The following is a 23225-nucleotide window of genomic DNA, read 5'->3' as shown; positions in this document are numbered from 1 at the left end:
TTGGCCCTGCCCAGGCTGCGACTGCAAGATCTTCCCGAGGGATTTTGGTGCGCCCTTCGCGCAATCTGCCCCACGTCAGAAGAGGGCGACTGACTGGTCAATTTGCGTGCGACTTGTGCTCTCATTATCGCTTCCAAGTAATCATAAATAGCTGCATGAAAGTCTACAGATGTCTCCCCGAAAAGGACCAAGTAGGGCACCGAAATAAGCCCTACCCGGTGAGTAATGGGGCGACGTCCTCTCCCGTAGAAGAGGGGCCAGGGTACTCTTGGGTGCATGAAAATCGCTAGCGATGTAGGTTACATTTCGCTCGCAGAGTGTTGAGCCCCGTGTATATTCCAGAGTGTGGAATCGTGACAGTAGATGAAGTGGGTGAAGGAGAGGAAGGGGTGCTGTGTCAGTAATCTCAAGCTCACCGGAAGGGGTTAGTATCGTAGGGCTGCTGGTAGGTCGGAAATCGAACACGTTTGCATTGAACGTGTCCGACGCCTGTGAAGTACCCGCCTCGTGAACGCGCCGAAGCTGCAAAGGGGTAGCAAAATAACGCCGGTACCAGTGAAGGCGTCGCTCTGCGCTCCAGCCTCGCGCGGACACCGGGATGAGGATGCCCATACTCGGCCGGAGCGGTGAAGGGAGGAGGAAGTTGTTGATGGAAGTTGGGGCAGTCTTGGAACGTTGATGAATGCATGAATCTGTACACAATTACCGGTCTGAATGTCAGCAAAGTCTTCAGTAGGCAGAGCCAGTTTACTCACAGAATTCGAGCCTATCTTCTGACTTCTTGACGGTGCTCTGTGGAGAAAGTCAGTAACCGAAGTGCGGCAGACATTTTATATGGGTGGTTCTGAAATCTCGCACCGCGCTCGCACTGCGGGAATTCCAAACGCCGCCCAGTGGCACCACGCACCTTCCAAGCCTCCTCGAAGTCGATCGGCAGGATGACATAACGGTTCTTGCGCACGGCTGCGGGAACGTTAGCGACCATTCGGGCGATGCATGCATACCTTGCAGACCAGCGGCCTGGCAGATGGAAGCAATCTCGGCGGAGGAAAGCTTGTCTGGCCGCGAGACGTCTGTTCGTCAGTTCGATCCCTAATGACGGTTCTCAGGGCCTGGAACTCACAGTCCTCGAGGTCGACGTCGGGGCTGAGGTTCATCTTCGACGTGACAGTCTGGAAGATGAGACGTCGCTCACGACGAGACGGGTTGGGGAACTCGATCTTTCGGTCGAGACGACCAGGACGAAGGAGCGCGGGGTCGAGGGTGTCTTGACGGTTGGTGGCCATGATGACCTGATAAGTTAGCTTCCGATATACAGATTGTCCTTCGCGCATACCTTGACGGTGGTCTGCTGGTCGAAACCGTCCATCTGGTTGAGGAGCTCGAGAAGAATACGCTGGACCTCACGGTCCGAGCCTGTCTGCGCGTCGAAACGCTTGGTCGCGATGGCGTCGACCTCATCGATGAAGATGATACAGGGCGAGTTCTCGCGCGCCAGACGGAACACATCTCTGACCATACGGGGACCCTGTTTGTCAGCGGAAGCGACGGACAGCCGGTGCTGAATACTCACCTCTCCGAGGTACTTCTGCACGAACTCCGATCCAACAACGCGAATGAACGATGCCGTAGTGGCGTTGGCGACAGCCTTGACCAGCATCGTCTTTCCAGTACCTGATCGTCAGCTTCACATGCAACGGTTTTTCAGCATAACATACCGGGAGGGCCGTAGAGCAGCACACCGCGAGGGGGGTCGATACCAATCTTCCTGTACAGATCCATCTGTGTTTGTCAGCTTGTCTCCATCTGCTCGAACTAGCCGTATCCAGTACCTCCCAGTACTCACCTGCACTAGAGGAAGCTCGACAGCCTCCCTAATTTCCTGCTTCTGCTGATCCAGTCCACCGACGTCCGAGTACTTTACATCCGGCCGCTCATCAGCGCCAAGCATGGCGATACTTGAGTCGGCCTCAGGTGGCAGAATATCGACAAGCGCATTAGAGTGACGATGCAAAGCCACACTGCTCGAGGGCTTGAGGAGTTCGCGGTCAAGAGTAGAGAGGATGCGCACGACGTAGTTGGAACCTGCGTGTTAGTTAAGGTGGGGACTGCGCCAACTCACCAGTGGTGGATCCAACGATGCCACGGCGCTCGTCGACCGCCTCAAGGAACTGGCCGATGACAAGGGGAACGGACTGGATGCGCTTAACCTCCTCCTGGGCGCGGAGCAGCTCCTGCCTCAGGTTCTTGGTCTCGTCACGGATGTAGTCCTGTCAGTTAGCTATGTCGACTACAGTGGGCGAGCTAGTAAGCACATCCCGGATGCCTGAGCCAGTGTGCTTCGTGCGCCTCACTCACCTCCTGAAGCTGGAGAAACTCGCGGTGAGCCTCGAGCTTGCGCCAAGTGGTGTACAGCTCGTCATCACTGGCCGGCAGCGAAGCGTACAGCGCCTGCTTGTCGCTAAGCTGGGCGGCGAGGGTGGGGTCCTGCGACTGTCAGCTTTCCGGGAGAACGTCGTAAGCATACCTCAAGCTTGAGGTCAATTCCGATCTCCTCCATACTGAAGGATGTTCGATGTGTAGTAGGGGAGGAAGACTAGATGTGGAAGGGGAAGGAAGGGACCGATGATGACAGAGGCAGCGAGTGAGTGGGAGGCGGGGGACGACAACGCGCATGCTTTGCGGGCACGATTCAGACTCCGTCATACCACGTGGTCCGAACCCGGGGTAGGGCGCCAGATTCAAGATTGGGAGATGACTTAGCCTGAATCTGGCCACCCGGTGTCTCTCCTTTTCACCACCTTCAACTGCATACAACAAGCACAACAATGGGAAAGCGCAAGTCGTCGAAGAAGCCCGTTGCGAAGAAGACGAACGAGCCGCTGTGTGAGCTGAATTAGTGGTAGGGAGCTGACAAACAGCCACGGTGTTCAAGTGTCTCTTCTGTCACCACGAGAAGTCCGTCCTGGTCAAGATGTAAGCGTGTTGGTACCGATATCGACTGACAATGCAGTAACAAGCAGTCCATGTTCGGCTCGCTCAACTGCAAGGTAGGCTGCGTTTTGCGCGATTCAGCTAACGGCAGACGTGTGGACAGAAGTTCACGACACCGATCAACAGTGGGCCCTCCTTGCCGATCATCGCTGACCACAGACCTCTCCGTTGCCGTGGATGTGTACTGCGAGTGAGTCAGACTGCGCCCCGCTCTTGACTCCTTGCTTTGAGCTGTCGACTCCCTTATGATGAGCTAACATGACAGCTGGGTCGACGCCTGTGACGAGATCAACCAGAAGGCCAAGCCGAAGCCCAAGATCAGGCAGCGCAGCCCCGAGCCAGCGCCGCGCTTCACCGAGAACGAGGATGAGGACGAGGACGAGCCGCCCCGCCGCAAGATCTCGAGCCGCGACTATGACTCGGACTCGGATGACGAGGACGACAGGCGTGCGCGCAAGGTCGCGCGCCGTGCGTACGATGACGACGATGAGGATGACGATTAAGCTCGCCGCGTCGAAGCAGCGTGTGTATGCAGGTGCGGCGTCTGCAATCCGCGAACGTAAGCCAAGCCAACTGTGATGTTTGTTTCTTGCAGCCTTTATAGAGTGTATTGTATGCATTGATAGGTCATGAGGTCGTTACATGTTACAACAGGTCTACTTATCCCCTACGTCGACTCAGGTTTCGGCTTCATCCCGAGCGCCGAGAAGAGATTCTTCTGCGTCTGCCTGTTAGCTATCCGTCCCTCCGGGCAGCTTACCGGATCCTCGACAGAGGAGTATCCCGCCTCACTCAGCCTCTTCCCCTGCGCAACGCAGTCAAGGATCCCTGTTCGTCAGCTTCGCCAAGTCGAAATCCAGCTCACAGTCAACCTTGACGGCGCGCGTACGCTGGGCAGCACCACGACTTCCCTGTCCATTGATGTACTTCTGTGACTTGGTGCCCGACAGGCGCTCAGCGACGACATGCGTGCATCGCGACGTCTGGTGCGGAACGTATCGGCCGCCATTGGCCGTGATCATATTCTGCACCTGCAGGTTGGACGCTCGAGGACCAGTCGGGCCGTTAATGGCAATCAGGCAGCCGGCTGCTGTCAGCTCCAGTTCGCCGAAAGAATAGCTCACCAAAAATGTCAGTCTCCTGTCCGTTAGCTGTGGATCCGAGCAGCAAAGGAGATATGGCCGTGGGAGAGGGGTCGAAGAACTCACCTTTGTCCTCGCCGCGTCCTCGACATTCTTGGTCCGCACGTCCCAGTACGTCATCTCGCGACCACCGTTCTGGCGAGCGGCTTCGGCCAGTCCAATAGCCCGCGCCTGCGTGTAGAACCCCCTGTCGCCGCCGCGCTGCTGGTGTCCCGTCGAGCATGAGTGAACGTGCCGAGTACGCGCGAACGCCTCGCTGTGCGTGATCGGGTTGGACTGTTTGCCCAGACTATTCAGCTGGAGGGTCAGTTATACTCAAAGAGGACGCCATAGCTCAAGCAAGAGTGTACCCACCATGCGCTCCGTCTCGCGAGATCGCGTCATGGAACCTTCCCTACGCCGCTTCACGTCAGTTGACGTGTCCGGTACGGTCTCTTGTTTCGAGTCCAGGTCGGTAGACTTGCGCTTCCTCGTGTCGTCGCCGCTGAGCGCGGCCAGGATCGCCCGCCGGCGCTTAGCGGCCGGTTCCTCCGGCGAGCTGTCTGGCACCTCTATGACTTCTGGGGATGGCGGCGGCGGCGTCGCGGGCATGGTCTATTGGAGGAAGACTGGACGCGCCCAAATTGTTGACATCCAGCTGAGGTGTACGTCTGGCACGTGGTGTCCCTGACGATCTCATCTTACATTCCGCACAACCAGGTCCAGCGCGTCGAGCGGTGCGTTGTAGTCGTCACAATGTGTATGGCATGCAATTTACAACATTACTAAGGTATCTATGCTTAGGTATCCCCGACGTAATAGAAGAAGCCGACCATGGCGATCCCAGCGACAATGACGGCCCACCCGAGCCAGCCGGCGCTCATGATCTTGCGGCCAAAGTTGTATGTTCTGATGAGGTAGCTTAAGAAGGACATGACGGTGCGCGCGCCCGCGTCGATGGCGACATCCTGGAAACGCCAGGTCCACAGGCGAGGCTTGATCCCGCCCCTGATCTTGAGCTGCACGTTCGCCTTCTCGTCCTTTAAGCCCTGGATCACATCCAGCTGGTTCTTGACCCAGTTGCGGATGATATCCTTCTGCCGAATCAGCTGGTTCACCGTCTCAACCATCTGATCCAGGGCCTTCGTCGCATTCACCCGCGAATTCGCCATGTCTTTCTGAACAGCCCTCGCTTTGTCGCATGATAACTCAAGACGCTTGATTGGATCCACGGGCTCACACAGCACCGGGTCCACGACAGAGCGCTTTGGCCATGCCGCCTGCATCCCCATGGCGAAAACAGGTAGGTTGTTCGGAGGAAGCGTGCCCTGACGCCGTGGACGGAACGGATGGCGGTAGCCAGTTTCGGAATCAGATCGCAACGGGTACAGCTCATCGGCGGTCTCGTCCTCGTCTTCGTCATCATCGAGCGGAGACAACTTCGGGGCCGGAGGCAGGTTGTCGAATCGGACATCGACGTCGGCGGCGGAAGCAAACATCGCCGTGACTTGACCAAGCTGGGCGAGGTAGTGCGCGACGCTTGTTACCATCTGTTCCTCGCCGTCGTCGAGCTGGATGAGGCGCTGTCTGGCCATCTTCAACTCGTCGTCTTTCTGCACAAACAGCGCCTCGTCGAGCTCGCCTAAGCGCTTCTCAGCTTCCTGCTCCACGATAGTGGGGCGTCGCTTCATTTGACGCTCCCTGTTCTCGCGTTCGCGCCTTAATGTCTCCTCGAGGTTGCGCTGCTCCAGGTATATTTGGTCGCCATTATCGGCGCTGTTCGGTCGTTGAGCCCATTCCTCTACCCGCCGTTGACCTCTAGCAATTAATTTGCGCAAGTGGTGGGGCTCATCTTCAGACGTCCCGGTTGTAGCGTTGTTGTCGTTAGTGGAGCGCATGTTGCCGAACTTGTTTCGAATGCGATCCCTGGTCCGAGGATGGTTATGCGCAAGCGACTGGGAGCGATTGTGGCCCTTGGAGGACAAACCGGGCGATTCGGAAGCGAGCCTCTTCGAGCCATACTCGTCCGGTCCATCTACAGCAGACGATAGTTTCGCCAAGGCCGAGTTTCCCAGATGTTTAGGAAAGGCTCGCAGTGCCTGAAGAGTGCTTGGCTGTGCTGCACCCGACATGCTATGCGCATGGCGGTGCCGCTGATGTTGCTGCTGATGTTGATGCTGCTGCACTTGCTGGTGCGTGCCGTGATCAACTGACCCGCCTCGCGAGCGATCGGGTGTTGGAGGCTGCGTAAGGTCCTCCTGTGACAGGTAATGGTTGTCGGGACCAAGGATGAGCGAACTGCTGGAAGGCCGCGGCGGTTCGGATACCATATTAGGTATGTATGGCAGATCCCGACCACGGTCATCTGATCCGAACGAAGGTCGATGCGAACGGCCGTCGTGACTCTGGCTAGACTTGACAGACATCGAGAGGTCCGCAGATCGGTCGTCGCGCTTTGGCTCCTCGGCCGGAGGGGCAGGCGGAATGAAGAAGTCGACTCGGCCGCCACAGGCATTGTACGCCACGACGTCGTTCAGAGAGTAGTACCATCCAGGTGCTACGCGGGCTTCCTCCTCCGCGATACCGCCCGAGGGTCGTGGGCTGAGTGCCCTGTTGTAAGAGGAGCTGAAGCTATTACGGCTGATGTGGCCTGGTCTCGACGGTGACGCCGATGTGCCGACCGATGGCGGTTTCAAGTTTTCTGCTTCCCACTTGGCGCGCGCCTCCTTCTGATCATTGTTCCGCTTCTTCCACCTGAGCACGGCCAGCGGGTTCATCTTTGGCGGGTTGTTGATGCCATCGTAGATGAGACTGTAGTACGCGTCAAGGTGCGTGGAGACCTTCTGGGCACGACGAGATGCGGCGGGATGAGCGTGGATCTGCATCAAGGCCTTGTAGCGGCGCTCTGGGTACCGGTCAGCCTCTGCACATGGATAACAAGTATGGACATACCTTGTGCAAGCTCCTCTTCGCGACGCTGCTGCTCTGCTCGACGCATTTCTTCCTCCGGATCAATTCGACGTTGAACGGCGGCGGCTTCGAATTGCTGTGGAGGATTGCTAGAAGGACCAGGTAACGTTGCAGGCTGTGCTCCTGCAGAAGCGGGCGGCGAGGATGGGACTTTATCCTTCTTGCGCAATCCAAAGAAGCTGCTGATCCGATTGCGTTCCTTGGAGTGCGTCGGCCTGACTGTCCGTGTCGTCTCAGACACGCCTTCTTCGGCACTTGCAGGCATGTGAGCTGCAGTCCTGTCGTGGGTCGGAGGTTGCTGATGATGCGGCGCCTCGTCTGCTTCCGGAACAACATAGACACTGTCATCCTGCTGCTCCTCCTCCTCCCTGCACTCATCGATGTTGTCGTCGCTTTGCAGCTGTGAGCTTGGGGCCTGGGGGAAGCCGTCGCTGTCGACGGAGGTGGACGCGGACACAGTGCGGTGCCTGGGGCCGGCGAAGCGGCCAGGTCCGTGGGTGCCGAAGCTCGACGGGCCCATGAAGCTTGACGCAGTCGAGGGAGCCCTCGGGCGGCCGGGCCATTCTCCATTCGTGAGAGCAGGCGGTGCGGAGACAAGGAAGGGCTTGAGAGGCGAGGTGACAGTTGCGTCTTCAGGTAGTTCGGATTCGGAATCATGTGCCGGCTGCGGGGGCTCGTGCGCGGTAGGAAATACCGCTGGGATGCCTCGAGTAGCCGGTGCAGGAGCCGGAGGCGACATGAGCTGCAAGGCTGAGGCGAGGTCCGCATTACCAAGCAGATCTTGCAGTTGATCCGGGGACAGAATCTGCTGCTGGGGAGACTGACCCAAACCGAGACTTGCGGTGAGGGGATTGCCATGATGAGAGTGCCGCTTGCTGCGCCGCTTCTCGGTGTTACTCGTAGCCGGTGACCGTTCTCGCTCCGGCTCCTCTTGGACAGCGTCTCGGAAACCTCGGAGAGAGCCAGACCTCGTATCTCTCAGCGTAGGGCCGTCGACTCGAGGGGCGAAAGCACCGCCATCCAGTCGAGGGGACGAGCCGGTGCCCGCGCCCCGAGTGGACATCGGAGAACCAAGGCCGACTGATGAGCGCAGACGTGACTGTCGACGAGGAGTAGGCGGTGCCGACTGGTCAGCCAGTGCTGGCGAGATCAAGCTTTGCGCGCGTCGACGACTACTTGAGGATGCGAGTTGTTGATGAGGTAGACTCAACGTTCCACTCACGGTGCGAGAGTTCTGCGGCGGGCTAGGGACGTAGGCCCCATGTCCGTGGGCGGCATGGGCTGAGCTGGCAGTGGAGTTTGATCGTGTCGGCGTAATTGTTAGCCTACGGGTTGGTGACCGTGCGCCGGTGCCTAGAGCTTGGGCTGGATCATCCTCGTCCGTGCTCGACTCGTACCCGCCCGTCACAAGGGTTGGTCGCCTTCCGTACTGCAAGGAAGTGTGACGGCAGGGCTGAATAGGAGCAAGGGTAGAGGGTCGATTCCGGTCAGACGTGGTCGAGCGACGGGCCGGCATCCGGACGTTATCCGAGGGGAAGCCGTCATTTCTCGCCAATGGTGACCCAGACGGGGAACCTCCTAGCTGGGCCACCCGGTCCCGCCGCGATGTGGTGGACGGGGATGACGAGGTCGAGGGCCGTCCACTGGCCGGAGGACTGAATTTGGATTCCAACGGAGAAGACTGAGGTGTTGACTCGCGTGTGGAGGCTTCGTGTTGTTCATCGTACGGTCGGTTCAGGCGAGGAACGAAGATGTTGGGAGGTGCCGCAGTGGCGTACTTCGGTCGAGGCGCTTTAAGCTCTGGGAACTCTGGGCCGCTGACACCTTGACCGCCGCTGTGGGGACTGCCATTAACAGCCCCAGCTTGACCATTCCCGTTGAGCTTTGCAAGGGTGGTGGCGTGCAATGAAGCGGCAGGCTGGGCGGCGGAGCCGTCCTCCGGTGACCGGACAGTGGAAGGCATGTAGTGGGCGCCTGACGCCTGTGCGTCAGGCTTCAGCGCTGATGACTCGCCCAGTGTTGATTATAGCGGCTCTTAGGCCGTCAGTGGATACACTGGCATCAAAGGCCAAAGTAGTAAATCGGCGTCAGGTGAAGAAGGAGTGTTGAGGACGCAACGGGCGGGCTAGTCGTTAAGCCTTGGCGTTCTGAGATGAGTCGACTGTAGGAGATGGCCGACGGATTGAATGGGGTAGTGAGTGTGAGTGTGATGTTGCTTGTGAAAGAAATGAGAGGTCGTGAAGGGTCGTTGGCGATGCGGAGCTGTTGACTGTGGAGACTTGATGAGGGGCGATTGCAATGGATCGATCGGAAGGGGAGGCGGGTCGGAGTTGAAAGAATGGTATGGGTTGTGGAGAGGGTATGAGGTAGCGGTGTGTGTCTGTGAGGACGGCACAGCACGCAGGCGCAAGGTCAGCCCAGGACAGTCCGCGCCAGCCGCTCACTGCGCCCGGGATTACAGGGTAACCGATTGTTATTGAACACCTAATCGAGACTTCGCACCCGGGTTGTGCCGTCATTTGGCCCACTAGATTCCATTAGCCCCAACTGTAATCGCCACCTCCCGGTCCTCTTCGGTCCGCGTTAAGACCAGAGTGCCCCACGTAACGCGCCTGACGGGACTGTCTGGACCAGTCTTCGCAGTCACGCCCCATTCCCACCCACACGCACCCGCGCACACGATCGCCCTCTGTATCCGATCGATTGATCAAGGCGATGCTATGTCTCAATGCCCCATGCATGCTTGGCTAGTACAGATAACAATGAAAACTTGCGTGTCGTGTCCTTGATTACAGTCATGGCTTCTAAACCACCTCACTTCGCCAGCGACTTCTCCGTCTTGTAGAACTCCTGCACAACAGGAATCGCCTCAACCTTCTCCAGAGCCTCCGGGGTACAGTCGAGCAGCGGTCGGCGCACGCGGGCAGAGGGGTAACCGTCGTGCTTCTTGAGCCACGCCTTGGTGCCCGCGATACCAGGCTTGACAAAGGCCGCGTCCGCGCCAGCACACTGGTCCTGGAGGGCGAGGGCTTTGTTGAGGTCAGCCTTGCTGGGCTGCTCGTCCGTAGCAAGCTTGTGGCTGAGACGGAACAGCTCAGAGATGGCAGCCGGGTAAACATTGGAGAGACCCATGATGGCACCGTGGGCACGACCGCCGCCAATGGTAGGCAGGAGGAAGTCGGCGAAGCCGCCAAGGGTGAGGAAATCAGGAGCAACGTCCGGGTGGGCGCGAGGGTACTTGGCGAACGCGTCGGTAGCAGTAGCCGCAGTAATGCGGGTAAGCTTACCAACGGCTCCGCAAGTGAGCTTGACACCGCAGATGTTCGGGTTCTCCTGGGCAATCTCGATAATCGTGTCCGAGTCGAGGTCGATGCCGCCAGTGGCGCCCGGGTAGTTGTAGATCATAACGGGGATAGGGGAACCCTCAGCAACGTCGGCAAAGAACTGCTTCAGGGCCTCCTTGCTCATAGCTCCCGCAAAGTATCCAGGAGGAATGACAATGGCGATATCGGCGCCGGCATCAGCGGCCAGCTTGGAGAGCTCGATCGTCGACCTCGTCGAGTTGCCACCCCTGGGTGTCAGCTAGTGGTCAGAGTGGCACTCACGTTCCGGCAATAACAACAACGTCCTGGAAGCCGGCCTCGTCAAGAGCATTACGTGCCTCACGGACAAGCGTTGTCCTCTCCTCAGCGGTGAGGTGGTGAGCCTCTCCCATGGAGCCATTCACAACCGGCGCAACGCCCTGCTGAGCAAGGTGGACAATGTGCTTGCGGAAGGTCGGGATGTCTGTACGTCAGCCACATGCCCTCTACTGCACATGAAAGCGCCATCCAGCTCTGTTCCATCCTCTGCCGACTGCATTGGAGAACGAAACACTCCTGGCGCTGTGCTGATGGCCGGTCTCGTCGATATGCTGTACCGCATCCGCTTTATCGGCGTGGCGCCAGGTGGGCAATAGCCCGGCTCAACCTGCGCTTCCCATCGAGGCAAGCCCATCATAACCCGAGTGCTACACAAACTGTCATGGTAACACAGAGGGCGAGCCCAGTTCCGCGAGAGTTGGAACTCCAGTATGCCAAGAGAATGAGACAAACGCGTCGAGTGGAACGGAACACCACTACTCACCAAGCTCCTCCTGCTCGTCCATGAAGGCGGGGCTAGGAGCCCAAACGCCGGGCTTGAGAACACGCTTGTGAATACCGTTTGAGACCATATCGAGAGTGTTGACGGGCAAGTATGGTAAGAGTGAGAGTGAGTCGTGGGGACGACGTTATAACTGCGAGGAAATAGGGAGGAAGGTGCCCATCGGCCCGCTCGGCCCGCAAGACCGGCATCTCGGAGGAAGTCAGGACAATCAACTGACCCATTCACCATCAACACGGAGCCAAATCGCCGGTAACTCGGGCCGCGCTCCCGGCTGGCTCGGCGTGCTGGGCAACAACTCTCCATGATAAAGCTCTACAGAATACATCTAAGATTACTATGTACATCAATTACGCGAGTTCGGAGTAGATCTTGATCGTCTTATCCGCACCGCCAGTGATGAGGCGGGTACCCGTCTGGTCGAACGCGGAGCAGAAAACGCCCTACTCTGTTAGCATTCTTCACGGGTCTTGTAGGTATGCTCACAGCTTCAGCATCCAGCGATCCGGGCTGCGGGATGTCCTTGAGGTGCTGGAAGGGCAGTCCAGTGGCGTAGTCCCACATAGTGAGCGTGCCGTCATCAGCTGCCGAGTTAGCAACGTCGCATGTAATATCCCCATCGGAAAACTCACCTCCCGAGAACAAGACGCCTTCCTCGTTGACGGACAACGTGTTGACAATGCTCTCGTGCCCAACGAAGTTGGTGACGAATGTGCCCTCCGGGCACTTCCACTTCTTGATGCTGTTTGTCAGTGACCTGCGCTGGACGATGTACTCACTTGTTCGTGCCAGAGCTCGCCGACGCAAAGCTGTACTCGCTCGGGTGGATAGCCAGAGACCTTACCGCCTTCTTGTGGTGCGTGAGAGTTGTCATACTCTTACCCGCCGCAAGATCCCAAAGCCTGATAGTGCTGTCCATGCTTCCCGAAATGATCTGAGGCTCCGCTGCCTGGCATTTCACAGAGGCAACGGTGCTCGTGTGTCCGGACAGAGTGAAGATGTTGGCGCGCGACCGCATGTCCCAGATCCTCACACTCGCATCACGACCTCCCGTCGCCAGGACATCCAGAGTGGGGTGAACATCCAGCGTATAGACGCCAGAGTGGTGGCCGTGGTATTGCCTGATGACCTTGTTCGTCTCGAGATCCCAACACTTGACCATCTTGTCTTCACCTGCGGAGAATAGATACGGGTGGCGATCCGAGACAGCCAGAGCACGAACGGTGGAGATGTGACCGGTGAGCGAAAGCTTGAGCTCTCCGCTCGCAAGGTCCCAAATTTTGATAACACGGTCGCCAGCACCAGTGGCGAACCACTGGTTTCCGGGATCGACGGCGACAGCGCGCACCCATCCCATATGACCCGAGATGACACGCGAAAGCTTCCCTGCGTTGTTAGTCGAGTGAATGTGGCTGTTATCTTACATTGCGGGTGGTAGACAGGCTTGACCTCGCGAGCCTCCTTCTTCCGCATGAGAGCCTGCGACAGGCGGCTGGAAGCCTGGCCGCCCTCGGCGCCGAACCCCTGCTGATGGCGAAACTTGACGAGAGACTTCGGAGCGACCGGGCCTGCAGAAGGTCCCGCCTCCGTGCCAGCTCCAGCAGCAGCCGATCCACCGGTAATCAGCTTTGGTCCAGCAGATGGCCCAACGGGGCCGGCAGCTGGTCCAGCCGCCTCCGGTCGCTTCGGTCCGGCAGGGGCCTGGGTCTGGAGAATCGGCGGGAGCACTTGGACGTCCTTGTATTCACCGGCAAGGCGAGTCGCGAGCTTGATCTTGTTGCTGATCAGTCAGCCTTGAGGTACCTTGCTGATGTACATCGGGGCCCAAAGCATGCGGCTGGGGCCACGATGATGTCTTGATGAACTCACGCTCGGTCGAGGCCGTCTTCAGGTGTTACCAAGTCATTGTTGTAAACTGCCCGGGTTCGCTTGGTACTTCTTCGGACAAGCTCGGAAAGAGGAGGAAGATTTTTCTCCTCCGATGGCGTTCCGGAAGCGACCTCAGCAGACATGACTGGCGAGGGATGGATCAGTAGTAAGGTCGACGTCGAACCAAAGTTGTGTGGAGGTGTTCTGACTTCATCGATGTTGAAATCGCGACGCGCAGCGGAACCTGATTTTGAAGTGAGCAATTAGCGGAATCAATTATTGACCATCCCTAATACCGAACACTAATGTTCTCTGTGTCCCTTCATCGCTGCCTCAATGCGCGCCTGACGCGGATCGCTGGAACGGCTATGAGTTATCAGATACGAACACAAGCTCTGCCGAGGAACTAAATGAGGAATCGCTGCCCGTGGCCAGACCGTACAGAAGCACAATCTATTCATCGTAGGACTACAAAACATACACTAACTAAGCTTAGACCAGAGGATAAGAATGATGAGAAGCACGAGAATGCCGATGATTGCTCCAGTAACGATCTTCTGCTGGTACATCCTGGGCATGTCAGTGCCCTGTCGACAGTGGAGATCGACTCACTTGCGAATCATCTTCTTCAGAGTACCTGAAGCTCGGTCGATGGAGCTGTCCGCCTGCAGGAGGTGATTGCGGGAGTTCTCGAGCTGTTCCCGCTGGCCGCGCAGCGTGTGGAGGATTCCGGTGCCCACATCCTCCGTTTCAAGAGCAACGCGCTGCGCATTCTCCAGACGCCTCGATGAGTCCGTGAGCGACTCGGTTCCAGCAAGCAAGCGGGTACGCGTCGAGAAGGCCGTATCGTCATCTTGATATGGGTCATCGCCGCGGTATCCACTACCAGACAAGAGCTCCGCTCGGTTCGACTCCGCACGGGCATCACGCTGTCTGTCAGCCCGCGTTTTCTCACATGTAAAGCCACTCACGACACTCTTCTTGACCTTCTCAACCTCAGACTTGCTTTGAGCCAGACGAGTTTGGAAAGTCGAACGAATGGAGACTGGCATGGACGGGATCTCGACCTCCATCTGAGCAATCTGCAATGGTGAGTATGCGGGCAACCCTGCACTATAACTAACAATCTCCTCAGACTCGTCCAGATCATCGGTGACACTTTTGAGAGACGCCTTGCGAGGCTCTGGGAAATCAGCATCCGGCATTCATTTCAATCGCAGACGCATCGCATGTGAGCGACAAAGATACGAACCACCTTGGAGCCCCTTGATCTCGTCCAACTTGGACCTGAGGCTGCTAAGCAGCTGCTTCAGATCCTCGTCGTAGTTCTCGAACAGAGCGCTGTGGGTTAGATTAACATAGAGCTCTCGTGCTTACGTCGGCGAGTTGTCCATGTCGAGCAGCTGTTGACAACGCTGATGGTATGCAAACGCAACTGAGGATGACGCCAGTGGCCATCGGTTGGCGATGGTTAGATTGGTGGGTGGCGGGATTGTGGGAGTAAAGTGGGGGGAAAAGGTAAAGGCGTCGATCAGTTGGTGGGCCCTGGAGAGCTGACGTTTCAAGAGCAACAACAATGTTATTGCCATTGCGTCGCACTAGATATCCAGCATCAACAGCCCCAACGAGCGTTCTCAACGGTCCGGCCCAGTTTCTTGCATTGTCTCAAGCTATTGGCATCATCAGGTCTTGACGTCCACTTCGATACTTCCGCACTTCTGGCTGCCCCTCTCCTGCGCTGTACGAATAAACATCACCGACAGAAACACTCTCGTGTTGTGGTTCCTTCAGACTTGGCTACGCCATGAACTTCTTCAACCGAAACCGCCAACGCTCTCCAGTAGACTCAGTTAGAGTCCTGAAAGACTATATCCAACGGTTAGATGCGGGATCTGTTGATCAACGCAAGAAGGTCAGTCTCGATGTTCCAGCTCGCGCTGCCACTGTTGAGCACTCTTGGAATGTAGCTCCCTATGGAAGCCCATTTCACACGGCGCAACTCTTGCTGACTGTCCGCAGACAACGGAAGAGTGCTCTCGCTTAATAGGCACTATCAAGGCGTGCCTCTGTGGAGAAGGCGATGGCGACCACTCGCCAGAGACTGTTACACTGGTTGCGAACGAGATCTACAACCAGGACTTGCTGTCTCTGTTTGTCGCCCGTCTGCCAAAGCTGGAGTTTGAGGTGAGTTGGTTGCTTCTGGTCGTTAAGGAGACGGTGCACTGGCCGTGATCGACAGATCAGCGTCGGTAGCTTCCAGTGCAGCATTCACCTCGACATCGCTTCCGCCGAGATGCACGGAACTATCAGAGAGACGGCCGCTAACTCTTATCAGGCGCGCAAGGATGTCGGCCACATCTACAACACGCTCCTCCGTCGATCTATCGGTTCACGCTTGCCAACGGTAGAGTTGATCGTGAACAAGCCGGAGATCATCTTCGCAACGCTTCGAGGGTATGCCGACGCCGAGGTCGCCCTCAACACGGGAATGATTCTGAAGGAGATGCTCCGTTATGAGCCGCTGGCCAAGATCCTGCTCTACTCGGACCAGTATGTCGGCTGGGGAGGTTTACATTGACGTCCTAGGTTCTACACGTTCCCGAAGTACATCGAGGACACAACATTTGGCATCTCGTGTGATGCGTTTGCGAACATGAAGGTACATATTTCAGGATGGCTGTTGCAGCTGACACGCGCAGGAGACACTCACGAGACACAAGCCCATGGTCGCGGCGTACCTTGACCACAACTACGACCGAGTGCGTTAGCAAAGTCTCCGTGACGAGCCAGGCGGGCAGCTCATCTCACATGCTAACCCACGCAGTTCTTCAACATGTACAACACGCTCATCGTGTCAAACAACTACGTGACGAAACGTCAATCGCTGAAGCTCCTGGGCGAGATTCTCCTGGACCGCGCAAACTACACGATAATGACGCGGTACATTGCGTCGGAGGCTAATCTGAAGTTGATGATGAACTTCTTGCGCGATCGCAGTCGGAACATTCAGTTCGAGGCGTTCCACGTTTTCAAGGTGAGTGAACCAACAGGAAGAGGCAACGGCCAGCTCCATCGCTGCGTTAGCTGGGAGATGCTGTCGATTGAAAGGCCGGCGTCGCTCTACCTTCAAAGGCCCGGAATTCGTTTGCCTCATCGGAGAGGTAACAGACAATGCTGACGCTGCTCAGGTCTTCGTGGCGAACCCTAACAAGCCACCTGAAATCGCGAGGATCCTGCGCCGCAACAAGGACCGACTCCTTGTGTTCTTGAAGGACTTCCACAATGACAAGGACGGTAGGTTTTCTCCGCTGGGAGGAGGATGCAGTTCGCTGACCAAAAGATGACCAGTTCAACGACGAGAAGCAGTTCTTGATCGCGCAGAGTGAGTACACGAGAAGAGATCGCCAATGCCGCAAACCCTGAGCTAACGTACAGTCGAACGTCTTTAAAACGGTCACGTTTCGATCTATACCGCCGCGGTACTGGACGCCATACCTCGGCCCCTCGGCGCCGTGGTGCGCGGAGATCCACGCGGAGATCAGCGGAAGCGACGTCAACGCACCTCCGCCCCCACTCACACTCACGTCCCTCAATTTAACGAAGCATCATCCTTGGCCCTACCTGCAGCCAGGGCCAGCCCAACCATCACACTGGCGCCAGCGGCAGCGCCACTTTGCACGCCGTGTCCCCTTGACATTCCCTGTCCTCCATTTCGCCAGTTTCAATCCCCGCAGTGCATTCCCCAGAGAGAACACAGAACAAAGCAGTAGACGCGTAGAAGCCGAGAAGAGGATCAGAAAGACATGATAATGAATCTGTACAAACATCCCTGCCATGGCGTTCAGGTTAGCGCTCGGGCCGGAGCCATGTCGGCGGGCTGTCGGAGGCCGATGGCCGAGCGTGCGAGCGTAGCGAGCAACCGCAACAGGCATGCGGGGTCGACCAGTCACACCACAGTCCCCCGCAATGAGGTGCTTCAGAAAGATCTCGATGAACATGAAGATTTGGTACGGCGAAAACAAACCAGTCACAGAGTCAGAACCCGCCTTGGCACATGCGACGTCGAGATCTGACGGCCTTGGTGCAAGGCGCCAAGATGCCGGCGGGCCTGCCGACAGGCCCGGGGGGTTGCCGGACCGGGCCGGTCTGAAATCTTGACCATAGCCAGATTCCTAGATTCGATGCACTGGCCGCTGGCTGGTTCTTGGCCTCTTGGGACGGATGTGCAGGAACGATCTGGTGGATCTGGGCGTGTCGTGAGGGTACAGCACGATGCCCCAGCGGCCCAGGTGGACACAGCATGTGTGCGGCGTGGGCGGCGTGGACTGCTCGAGCCACCCCAGACGGTCCCCAGCGTGTCCCAGATGGGCCCAGGTGGGGGCGCACGTTGCAGCGTGAGCGACGTGAGTGTCGTGAGAAACAGTCCCAGATGCCCAAACACCAGGAGTGCTGGTCGCGCCAACGAGGCACAGAAGCCAAGCGAAGGTACCAGCGTGCCAGCATGTCATTGTGTCTGTCGCGCGGTCGCGTCTCTGCTACAAGGCTTTGAGCTCGGCGGCGCAAAGGCAGCGCGTAACCTTGAGCTTCGGTCAGTGAAGGCGGCGGAAAGCGCCCGATCACTCTGAGAGCTCTGCTCGCAAGTCCGACGAGTCCGATTCCTATGAACGAGCGATGGCATCATGCGACCGTGTGAGTGTGGGTCACCACTGCTGCGTATTGCGGGGCAAATGTTGCTGCATCGGAGCACAATCGGAGCAAGGGTGCTCGGGTGTTGCGCGCAGTGCGGGGTCGCCTCGTCAAAAACTTAAGCGGTTCCTGCCACCAACGAGCGTGTCACTGGTCACTGACCAGCGTGCTCTGTGTCCCCTTCGGTCAACACCGACACGTACGCACCTCTTACAATTCCTTCCGTAGTCCGCTACAGTGCCATAGTGCTCGCCCTCAAAACTCTGATGCATGCGCGTGAATTGTAACACGCTCGAGCTTCGCGCCGCAAGCTTGCAAGCTTGATCGATCGCACCATGCGCCCATCTGTGCGGATGGGTGCAAGCGTTCTAATCATAGCCTCTCAAGGCAGCCTCAGCACCGAGCGCGGACGCGGACTCGTCGACCAACCTTCCAACTCGTGCGAGACCGTGCGAGGCGGTAGGCGATGTGCGATGCCGTCGCGTTCGCTGACAGAGTCGCAGTGACGTACAGACCGTACTGACGAGTACCACTGTCGAGCGGGCCGGTAATTTTTCTGAAAACCCTGGGCGCTCGGCGTCCGGCGTCGTCCAGCGGCACGCGGCGTCAGCCTCTTGGACAGCTTTCCTGGCTCTCCTGGCATCCTGGGCGAGCGCGATCGCCAGTTCCGACCCGGATCTGGAAATGTAATTTCCGGTTCGAGCAGGTTTCACCTCATTAGCAGTTCATAAGCAGCAGGTTGTCCCTTTCAACTCCCAGGCTCACTCACGCATTAGGAATTCACTCGTCCGCGGCTTAACGAGCAATTACAATAGCGCATGATTACTAAGTTGCGCTCGCGTTGGTAAGGAATTAAGGGACCACTAACAAAGTTCCTGGCCAGCCAGCCAATCGTTGGGTGGCGAAAGAGCGATTTCGAATACCGCAGCCCTTTACCGCCGGACCAGTCGTATACTGGCGCACAAGCTGCCGCTGCGACTTGCCGAGAGATGCCGCGCCCTTTCTCTTGCCCCCCTGTTGCGCTGGCAATTTCGAATTCGCGCAGATGCCACAAACATTCGATGCATAAGCATACCAGATATGCAGCGCACTTGTCGCACTGGTCAGATCTGCGCGCACCGACCACACGATCAGCAGGAGGCTGTACGCACAGCCAGGCGTGCCCACCTGTTCAAGCTGGGAAACGATGGAATGAATTGCGCTGCAGTCGTCGGAATCTGCCTCGGGACGACACTGCACTCAACAACTAGACTACGGCGCTCCAAGGCTGTCTACGGCTCAAGGGTCGGCCCCGCAGTGGTGAATGGGCGATTACCCCAAGGCCCGCGGTACCCCGGAAGCATTATGACGGGGGTGTTTGTTGGGGCACAGGCTGGGCCCTGAGCTCTGCGGCTCGGCTCCCTGGACCAAGGTGGGGGAGGTAGGGCGGAGAAAAGCAAGGCACAGCGAATCGCCAGCGACTGGGAGGACGATCATTGGCCTCCATTGGCCGGCTGGCGATTGCCGGCTGGGACAGAGGCGCATCGAGGCGCCGTAAGTGGGGTCGCGAAAAAATAATGCTCGCTTTCGTCGGCAGGCGACGGCAGAGGCGACTGCTCGACTGTTCGTCACTTCGGCCCTGACCCCAGGGTCGTTAGGGGGGGCACGAGGGCAGGAGGTCACGGCGGACGAGAGGAGAGCATGACGCGGGCGCGGGCGCATGGGGGCGGCACGCAGGCGGCAGGCGGCGGCGTGGTGCTCGCACAGACAGGCAACACATCCAGGGATTCCGTGGTCCCCAACCCCGTTCCTTCGTCACCGCCCTGGCTGCCCCGCCGTGCCTCCCCTCGGCTGTACCACCCACCTCACAGCACACACTGCCCATCGGCCAGCATCGATGGCAAAGGGAGAGCCTGCGATTTTTGTTGCTTTGGTGAGCATGCTCTGCTAACGACCACTCCTCTGCACCTACGACACCCACCCAAACGGCACACGCCAGTTCACCGATCTCCTCCAGACCACATCATCATCCCACCCGCTTCGCCCTTCCCTCATATCTCCCTCCTGACATATCTCAGTTCCCAACTTTCCTCATCTCACATATCTCAACTCGTGTTTTGGCTCTGCCTGGATCTTTGACTGTTCCCACCTCGATCTATTCACTACTACCTCGACTGCCCCTCTCCACTTACACCCACTACCGTCGACCACAGCTACTAAGCGCCTTCGCTTCATCGCTGCAGTCTCGACCACACCCCCCACCAGCACCACCACCATGGCCGCTGCCGTCCAGCCCCACTCCATCCTTCTCCCTTCCTCCTCGCCCCTCGGCGCGGGCAACAACCCGGTCGCTGTTCCCAACAAGGCTGGCGTCCAGGTTCAGGCTCCCGCCGCTAATGGTGTCCACCAGCAGAACGGCGTCGCTCCGCCGGCGGCGGCGCAGCAACCCCAGCAGCTGAACAAGATGCCTGGCACCACTGCCCACGCCGTCCCGGTTCACCAGTCCGCCGGCTCTAGCCAGGAGTCTCTCGCGTCCAACGCTGTTCCTCCCCTGTCGCCCGGCGGCAGCCAGTCGTCGACTCTCGCCGACTCGGTCAAGACTGACCACACTTGGGACGATGCCGAGACCCAGACGAACACCTCGTCTACGGCCGGCGAGCTGACCCCGCGCTCGTCCATGATGGGCTCGCCCACGCCCAAGATTAGGTTTGGCAACTGTCCCGAGCGCCCTCCTGAGCTTCGCCGCCGCAACTCGATTACCCTCGGTGTCCTTGCCCGCAAGAGCATGCTTCATGCGCAGGGCACTCTGCCCGGTGGCACCCGCGTCGTCAACATGACCGACGAGGAGTGGGAGGCCTACCAGAACAAGTTCCAGAAGAGCACGTGAGTATTCTTTGCTTGGTCGCCGTTGAGACCGTTGGCGAGAGCGGGTTCGCCGAGCAGAGTGCGTGGATATACCGCATATAGAGTGTGGGTTGCCGTCGGCAAACCCCAGAAACTCACTGGGGCCGTCAGCCAATCACCCGAGCGGGGGTACAAACCGCAACTCCCCTGGACGGACATGTGCCTGTTTGTTTTTTCAGTGCGCAGCGACTCCCGGCGGGCACGCTCCCAACTGCCAAAGGGTCGTGCATAGGGGTTGTGCGGCGTCGATCGGTCCCAACAGTCCGCTTTTCTTGGCGATCATGCGAAAATCTGTGTAACAGCGCGCTGACCTTTGCAGCCAGGCTCCCGTCGATCTCGGAAACGTCGTGTCGTCTGGAGCGAAGAAGCTCTGGGGCAAGATGCGCCGCGGCTCCAACGCCTCTGTCGGCGCCGCTGGTCGCGGCCGCTCCGACTCGGCATCCTCCATGCCGGGCATGCCCATCAGCCCGCGCGTATGCGCACTCCCCCGCCAGGGGAGGAGACGCCTCGCGTCGGCCGCTCGCCCTCGCCGCCACCGCACCCCACGTTCGACGACGAGGACGAGGACGAGGAGGAAGACGACTCGTCGTCCGACGGCGGCGACCACCGCGAGGCCGACGACGGCCACGGTCTGGACGACGCCGACCACGTCCACCGCTCGCGTCATTCGAACTCGGTCGCTGCCCTCGGATTCGAGATCGGAGACTACAAGCGCCGCCACCCCGCCTTTGCCTCGCGCGGATCTAGGACCTCGCTCCGCTCTCTCCTCCAGGAGCAGGACGAGGACGAGAACGACCCGGCCCAGAGCGCCCACCCGGTGCACCCCTCGCAGGCCACCGCTCCGATCATGCAGCACCCCCAGGTCCAGCCGCACCTCCAGCAGCCTGCCCCGGTCATGCAGCAGCCGCAGCAGCCGATCATGCAGCACCCGCAGCAAGTCCAGCAGACGCACGCTCTCTAAAACACGACCTTCGACGCTCCTACACGGAGCCCCCTTTCATTTAATACCGACGACACCACCTAACCCTTGCATTTCCTTATTCTAGACTATTTGTAGGCATCTATGAGCTACCTGTATAACGTATGACTTCGTATGAATCGGCATGACTTGTCGCAACTTGGTGCAGCGCAGCAGCATCATGGCAAACTGCGTCCGGAGTGAGGTCGCAGCACTCATCCCCACCAGCTTCCGTCTGCAGCCTTCGGCGTCTCCCCCTCCCTCGTCTCCCCCTCCCTGTATCGCAGCGCCCAGCGCCCACATACCCCGCCACAGCCCGCGGCGCATTCCAGGCGTCTTGGAGAGAACGGCTTCGGGCATCGGGCGTGCATAGCATTGGCAGGAAAAGCGTGGGGCAAAACATGGTGCAGAACAGCCTAAAAATAGAAGACTCCGAGGGACCCAGGGTGAAGTCCGAGGGTTGTGGCCGCATGCGGCGCCGAATTCGATCGTCCTGCGCCCTTCGGCGCCCGCACACTTTCGCATTGGTTTTCGGAGCGGAGAGTGAAGTGCGGAGTGGGATTGAGACTTTCGGAGGATCTCCAATCAGGCGAGGTCAACAAGCGAACGGAGGGCGTGACGGAGCACGTGGAATCGGAGAGGAACACGGCGTGGGTTTGGCATTGATTGTGCGCAAAAACGTGATGCATTCTCCAGATGGAGTGTAAGTGTAAGCGAGGCTCCTGCTCTGTGCATTGAGACGCATTCATGGACGTTTGAAGGAGACATTGAGGCCCAACCTTGCGTCCACGCATACTAACGCGGAGACGCATCCGCACACGTCTCACCGATGGAAGGGCTGGACACCGAGCGAACGTTCAGGTGCGAACGTTGGCGACAGCCTGCCCCGGGCCCACGTTGTTCGCGCCGTTACGAACGTCCCAGACCTCCCGGACGGCCCGGACATCTGGACGATGCTCACGTCGTCGTTGTTCTTGTCGCTCTCAGCAGCCCACAGAGCCACTAACCTCGCCCCAAACTTGAGGGTTGATCGCCACGGTTGGCTGGATGGGCAGAGGTGATGACGAGGTGGCGCGACTGACTTGCCTTGACTTTGCCACTGGCCAAGTGACTGGCCCCCTACCTGGCTGAGCTCCACCGTAGTTCCACTTCTCCCCTTGAGCTCCACTGCAGACTCTATGATCCACCGATTAAGCAGCTGGGGGCCTGACCCCCTCCGCTATCGCCACTTGTCAGCTGCCCCTTCAGTATGAACGGCGCCCGGAGCGGCGAGAGGCGGCTTTCGGCGATCTCCTACGGTGGAGCCAGGTCCGGCCCACCCCTTCCAGACCGTCAGTCACCGGCTCCACCAGGCTTTCAGGCTTTCTCCGAGTTGCTTGACCCACGCAGCGTCTGAGAGTGCATTGGACCTGGACCGGCATGTCCGGGGCCGTCATTTCTTTTCATTTGCATCACTGCTTTGTTCTACCGTATCGCCTCTATTTGCCATTTCAGCCGCTCCTACGACCCATATACACCTTTCTGCTAATTTCCAGTTCTCGGCTGTCGTCATCATCTGTCAGCACCGCTTTCTGCCGCTCAGCTCTAGACTTTTGAGACCT

General features: G+C 58.5%; 8 protein-coding genes across 8 annotated transcripts; 3 read left to right on the top strand and 5 right to left on the bottom strand.

Moving 5' to 3' along the window:
• Positions 1–211: 211 nt before the first annotated feature.
• Positions 212–2560, bottom strand: A1Q1_04090 (endopeptidase; the record flags this gene model as incomplete). The annotated part of the gene is made up of 13 exons (XM_014322467.1): positions 212–267; positions 417–692; positions 756–792; positions 908–963; positions 1005–1073; positions 1124–1292; positions 1337–1528; positions 1574–1674; positions 1719–1782; positions 1847–2085; positions 2147–2270; positions 2359–2487; positions 2528–2560. 13 exons carry the CDS (start codon positions 2558–2560, stop codon positions 212–214), a joined length of 1545 nt encoding a protein of 514 aa, XP_014177942.1.
• Positions 2561–2828: 268 nt separating this feature from the next.
• Positions 2829–3497, top strand: A1Q1_04089 (cell growth-related protein; the record flags this gene model as incomplete). Its single annotated transcript, XM_014322466.1, has 4 exons — positions 2829–2886; positions 2936–2976; positions 3024–3184; positions 3260–3497. The coding sequence occupies 4 exons, from the start codon at positions 2829–2831 to the stop codon at positions 3495–3497; spliced, it is 498 nt and encodes a 165-aa protein (XP_014177941.1).
• Positions 3498–3782: 285 nt separating this feature from the next.
• Positions 3783–4727, bottom strand: A1Q1_04088 (uncharacterized protein; the record flags this gene model as incomplete). The annotated part of the gene is made up of 4 exons (XM_014322465.1): positions 3783–3799; positions 3860–4145; positions 4203–4433; positions 4491–4727. 4 exons carry the CDS (start codon positions 4725–4727, stop codon positions 3783–3785), a joined length of 771 nt encoding a protein of 256 aa, XP_014177940.1.
• Positions 4728–4915: 188 nt separating this feature from the next.
• On the bottom strand, positions 4916–9048 carry A1Q1_04087 (uncharacterized protein; the record flags this gene model as incomplete). The annotated part of the gene is made up of 2 exons (XM_014322464.1): positions 4916–7020; positions 7068–9048. 2 exons carry the CDS (start codon positions 9046–9048, stop codon positions 4916–4918), a joined length of 4086 nt encoding a protein of 1361 aa, XP_014177939.1.
• Positions 9049–9899: 851 nt separating this feature from the next.
• On the bottom strand, positions 9900–11298 carry A1Q1_04086 (uncharacterized protein; the record flags this gene model as incomplete). Its single annotated transcript, XM_014322463.1, has 3 exons — positions 9900–10638; positions 10691–10871; positions 11211–11298. The coding sequence occupies 3 exons, from the start codon at positions 11296–11298 to the stop codon at positions 9900–9902; spliced, it is 1008 nt and encodes a 335-aa protein (XP_014177938.1).
• Positions 11299–11578: 280 nt separating this feature from the next.
• Positions 11579–14555, bottom strand: A1Q1_04085 (nuclear mRNA splicing protein; the record flags this gene model as incomplete). The annotated part of the gene is made up of 11 exons (XM_014322462.1): positions 11579–11671; positions 11715–11812; positions 11861–11963; positions 12073–12609; positions 12678–13008; positions 13098–13341; positions 13585–13667; positions 13710–14026; positions 14069–14280; positions 14350–14425; positions 14475–14555. The coding sequence occupies 11 exons, from the start codon at positions 14553–14555 to the stop codon at positions 11579–11581; spliced, it is 2175 nt and encodes a 724-aa protein (XP_014177937.1).
• A 346-nt stretch (positions 14556–14901) lies between these two features.
• Positions 14902–16546, top strand: A1Q1_04084 (transcriptional repressor; the record flags this gene model as incomplete). Its single annotated transcript, XM_014322461.1, has 9 exons — positions 14902–15060; positions 15117–15281; positions 15337–15647; positions 15703–15733; positions 15797–15856; positions 15922–16131; positions 16286–16391; positions 16438–16479; positions 16533–16546. The coding sequence occupies 9 exons, from the start codon at positions 14902–14904 to the stop codon at positions 16544–16546; spliced, it is 1098 nt and encodes a 365-aa protein (XP_014177936.1).
• Positions 16547–20037: 3491 nt separating this feature from the next.
• On the top strand, positions 20038–21627 carry A1Q1_04083 (uncharacterized protein; the record flags this gene model as incomplete). The annotated part of the gene is made up of 3 exons (XM_014322460.1): positions 20038–20645; positions 20986–21139; positions 21439–21627. 3 exons carry the CDS (start codon positions 20038–20040, stop codon positions 21625–21627), a joined length of 951 nt encoding a protein of 316 aa, XP_014177935.1.
• Positions 21628–23225: the final 1598 nt, after the last annotated feature.

This window comes from Trichosporon asahii (genome assembly GCF_000293215.1).
Source record: "Trichosporon asahii var. asahii CBS 2479 unplaced genomic scaffold scaffold00070, whole genome shotgun sequence".
In the NCBI taxonomy this organism is placed as follows: domain Eukaryota; kingdom Fungi; phylum Basidiomycota; class Tremellomycetes; order Trichosporonales; family Trichosporonaceae; genus Trichosporon; species Trichosporon asahii.
The sequence above is the reverse complement of the archived record's forward strand: the minus strand, read 5'-3'. Positions and strand labels throughout refer to the sequence as shown.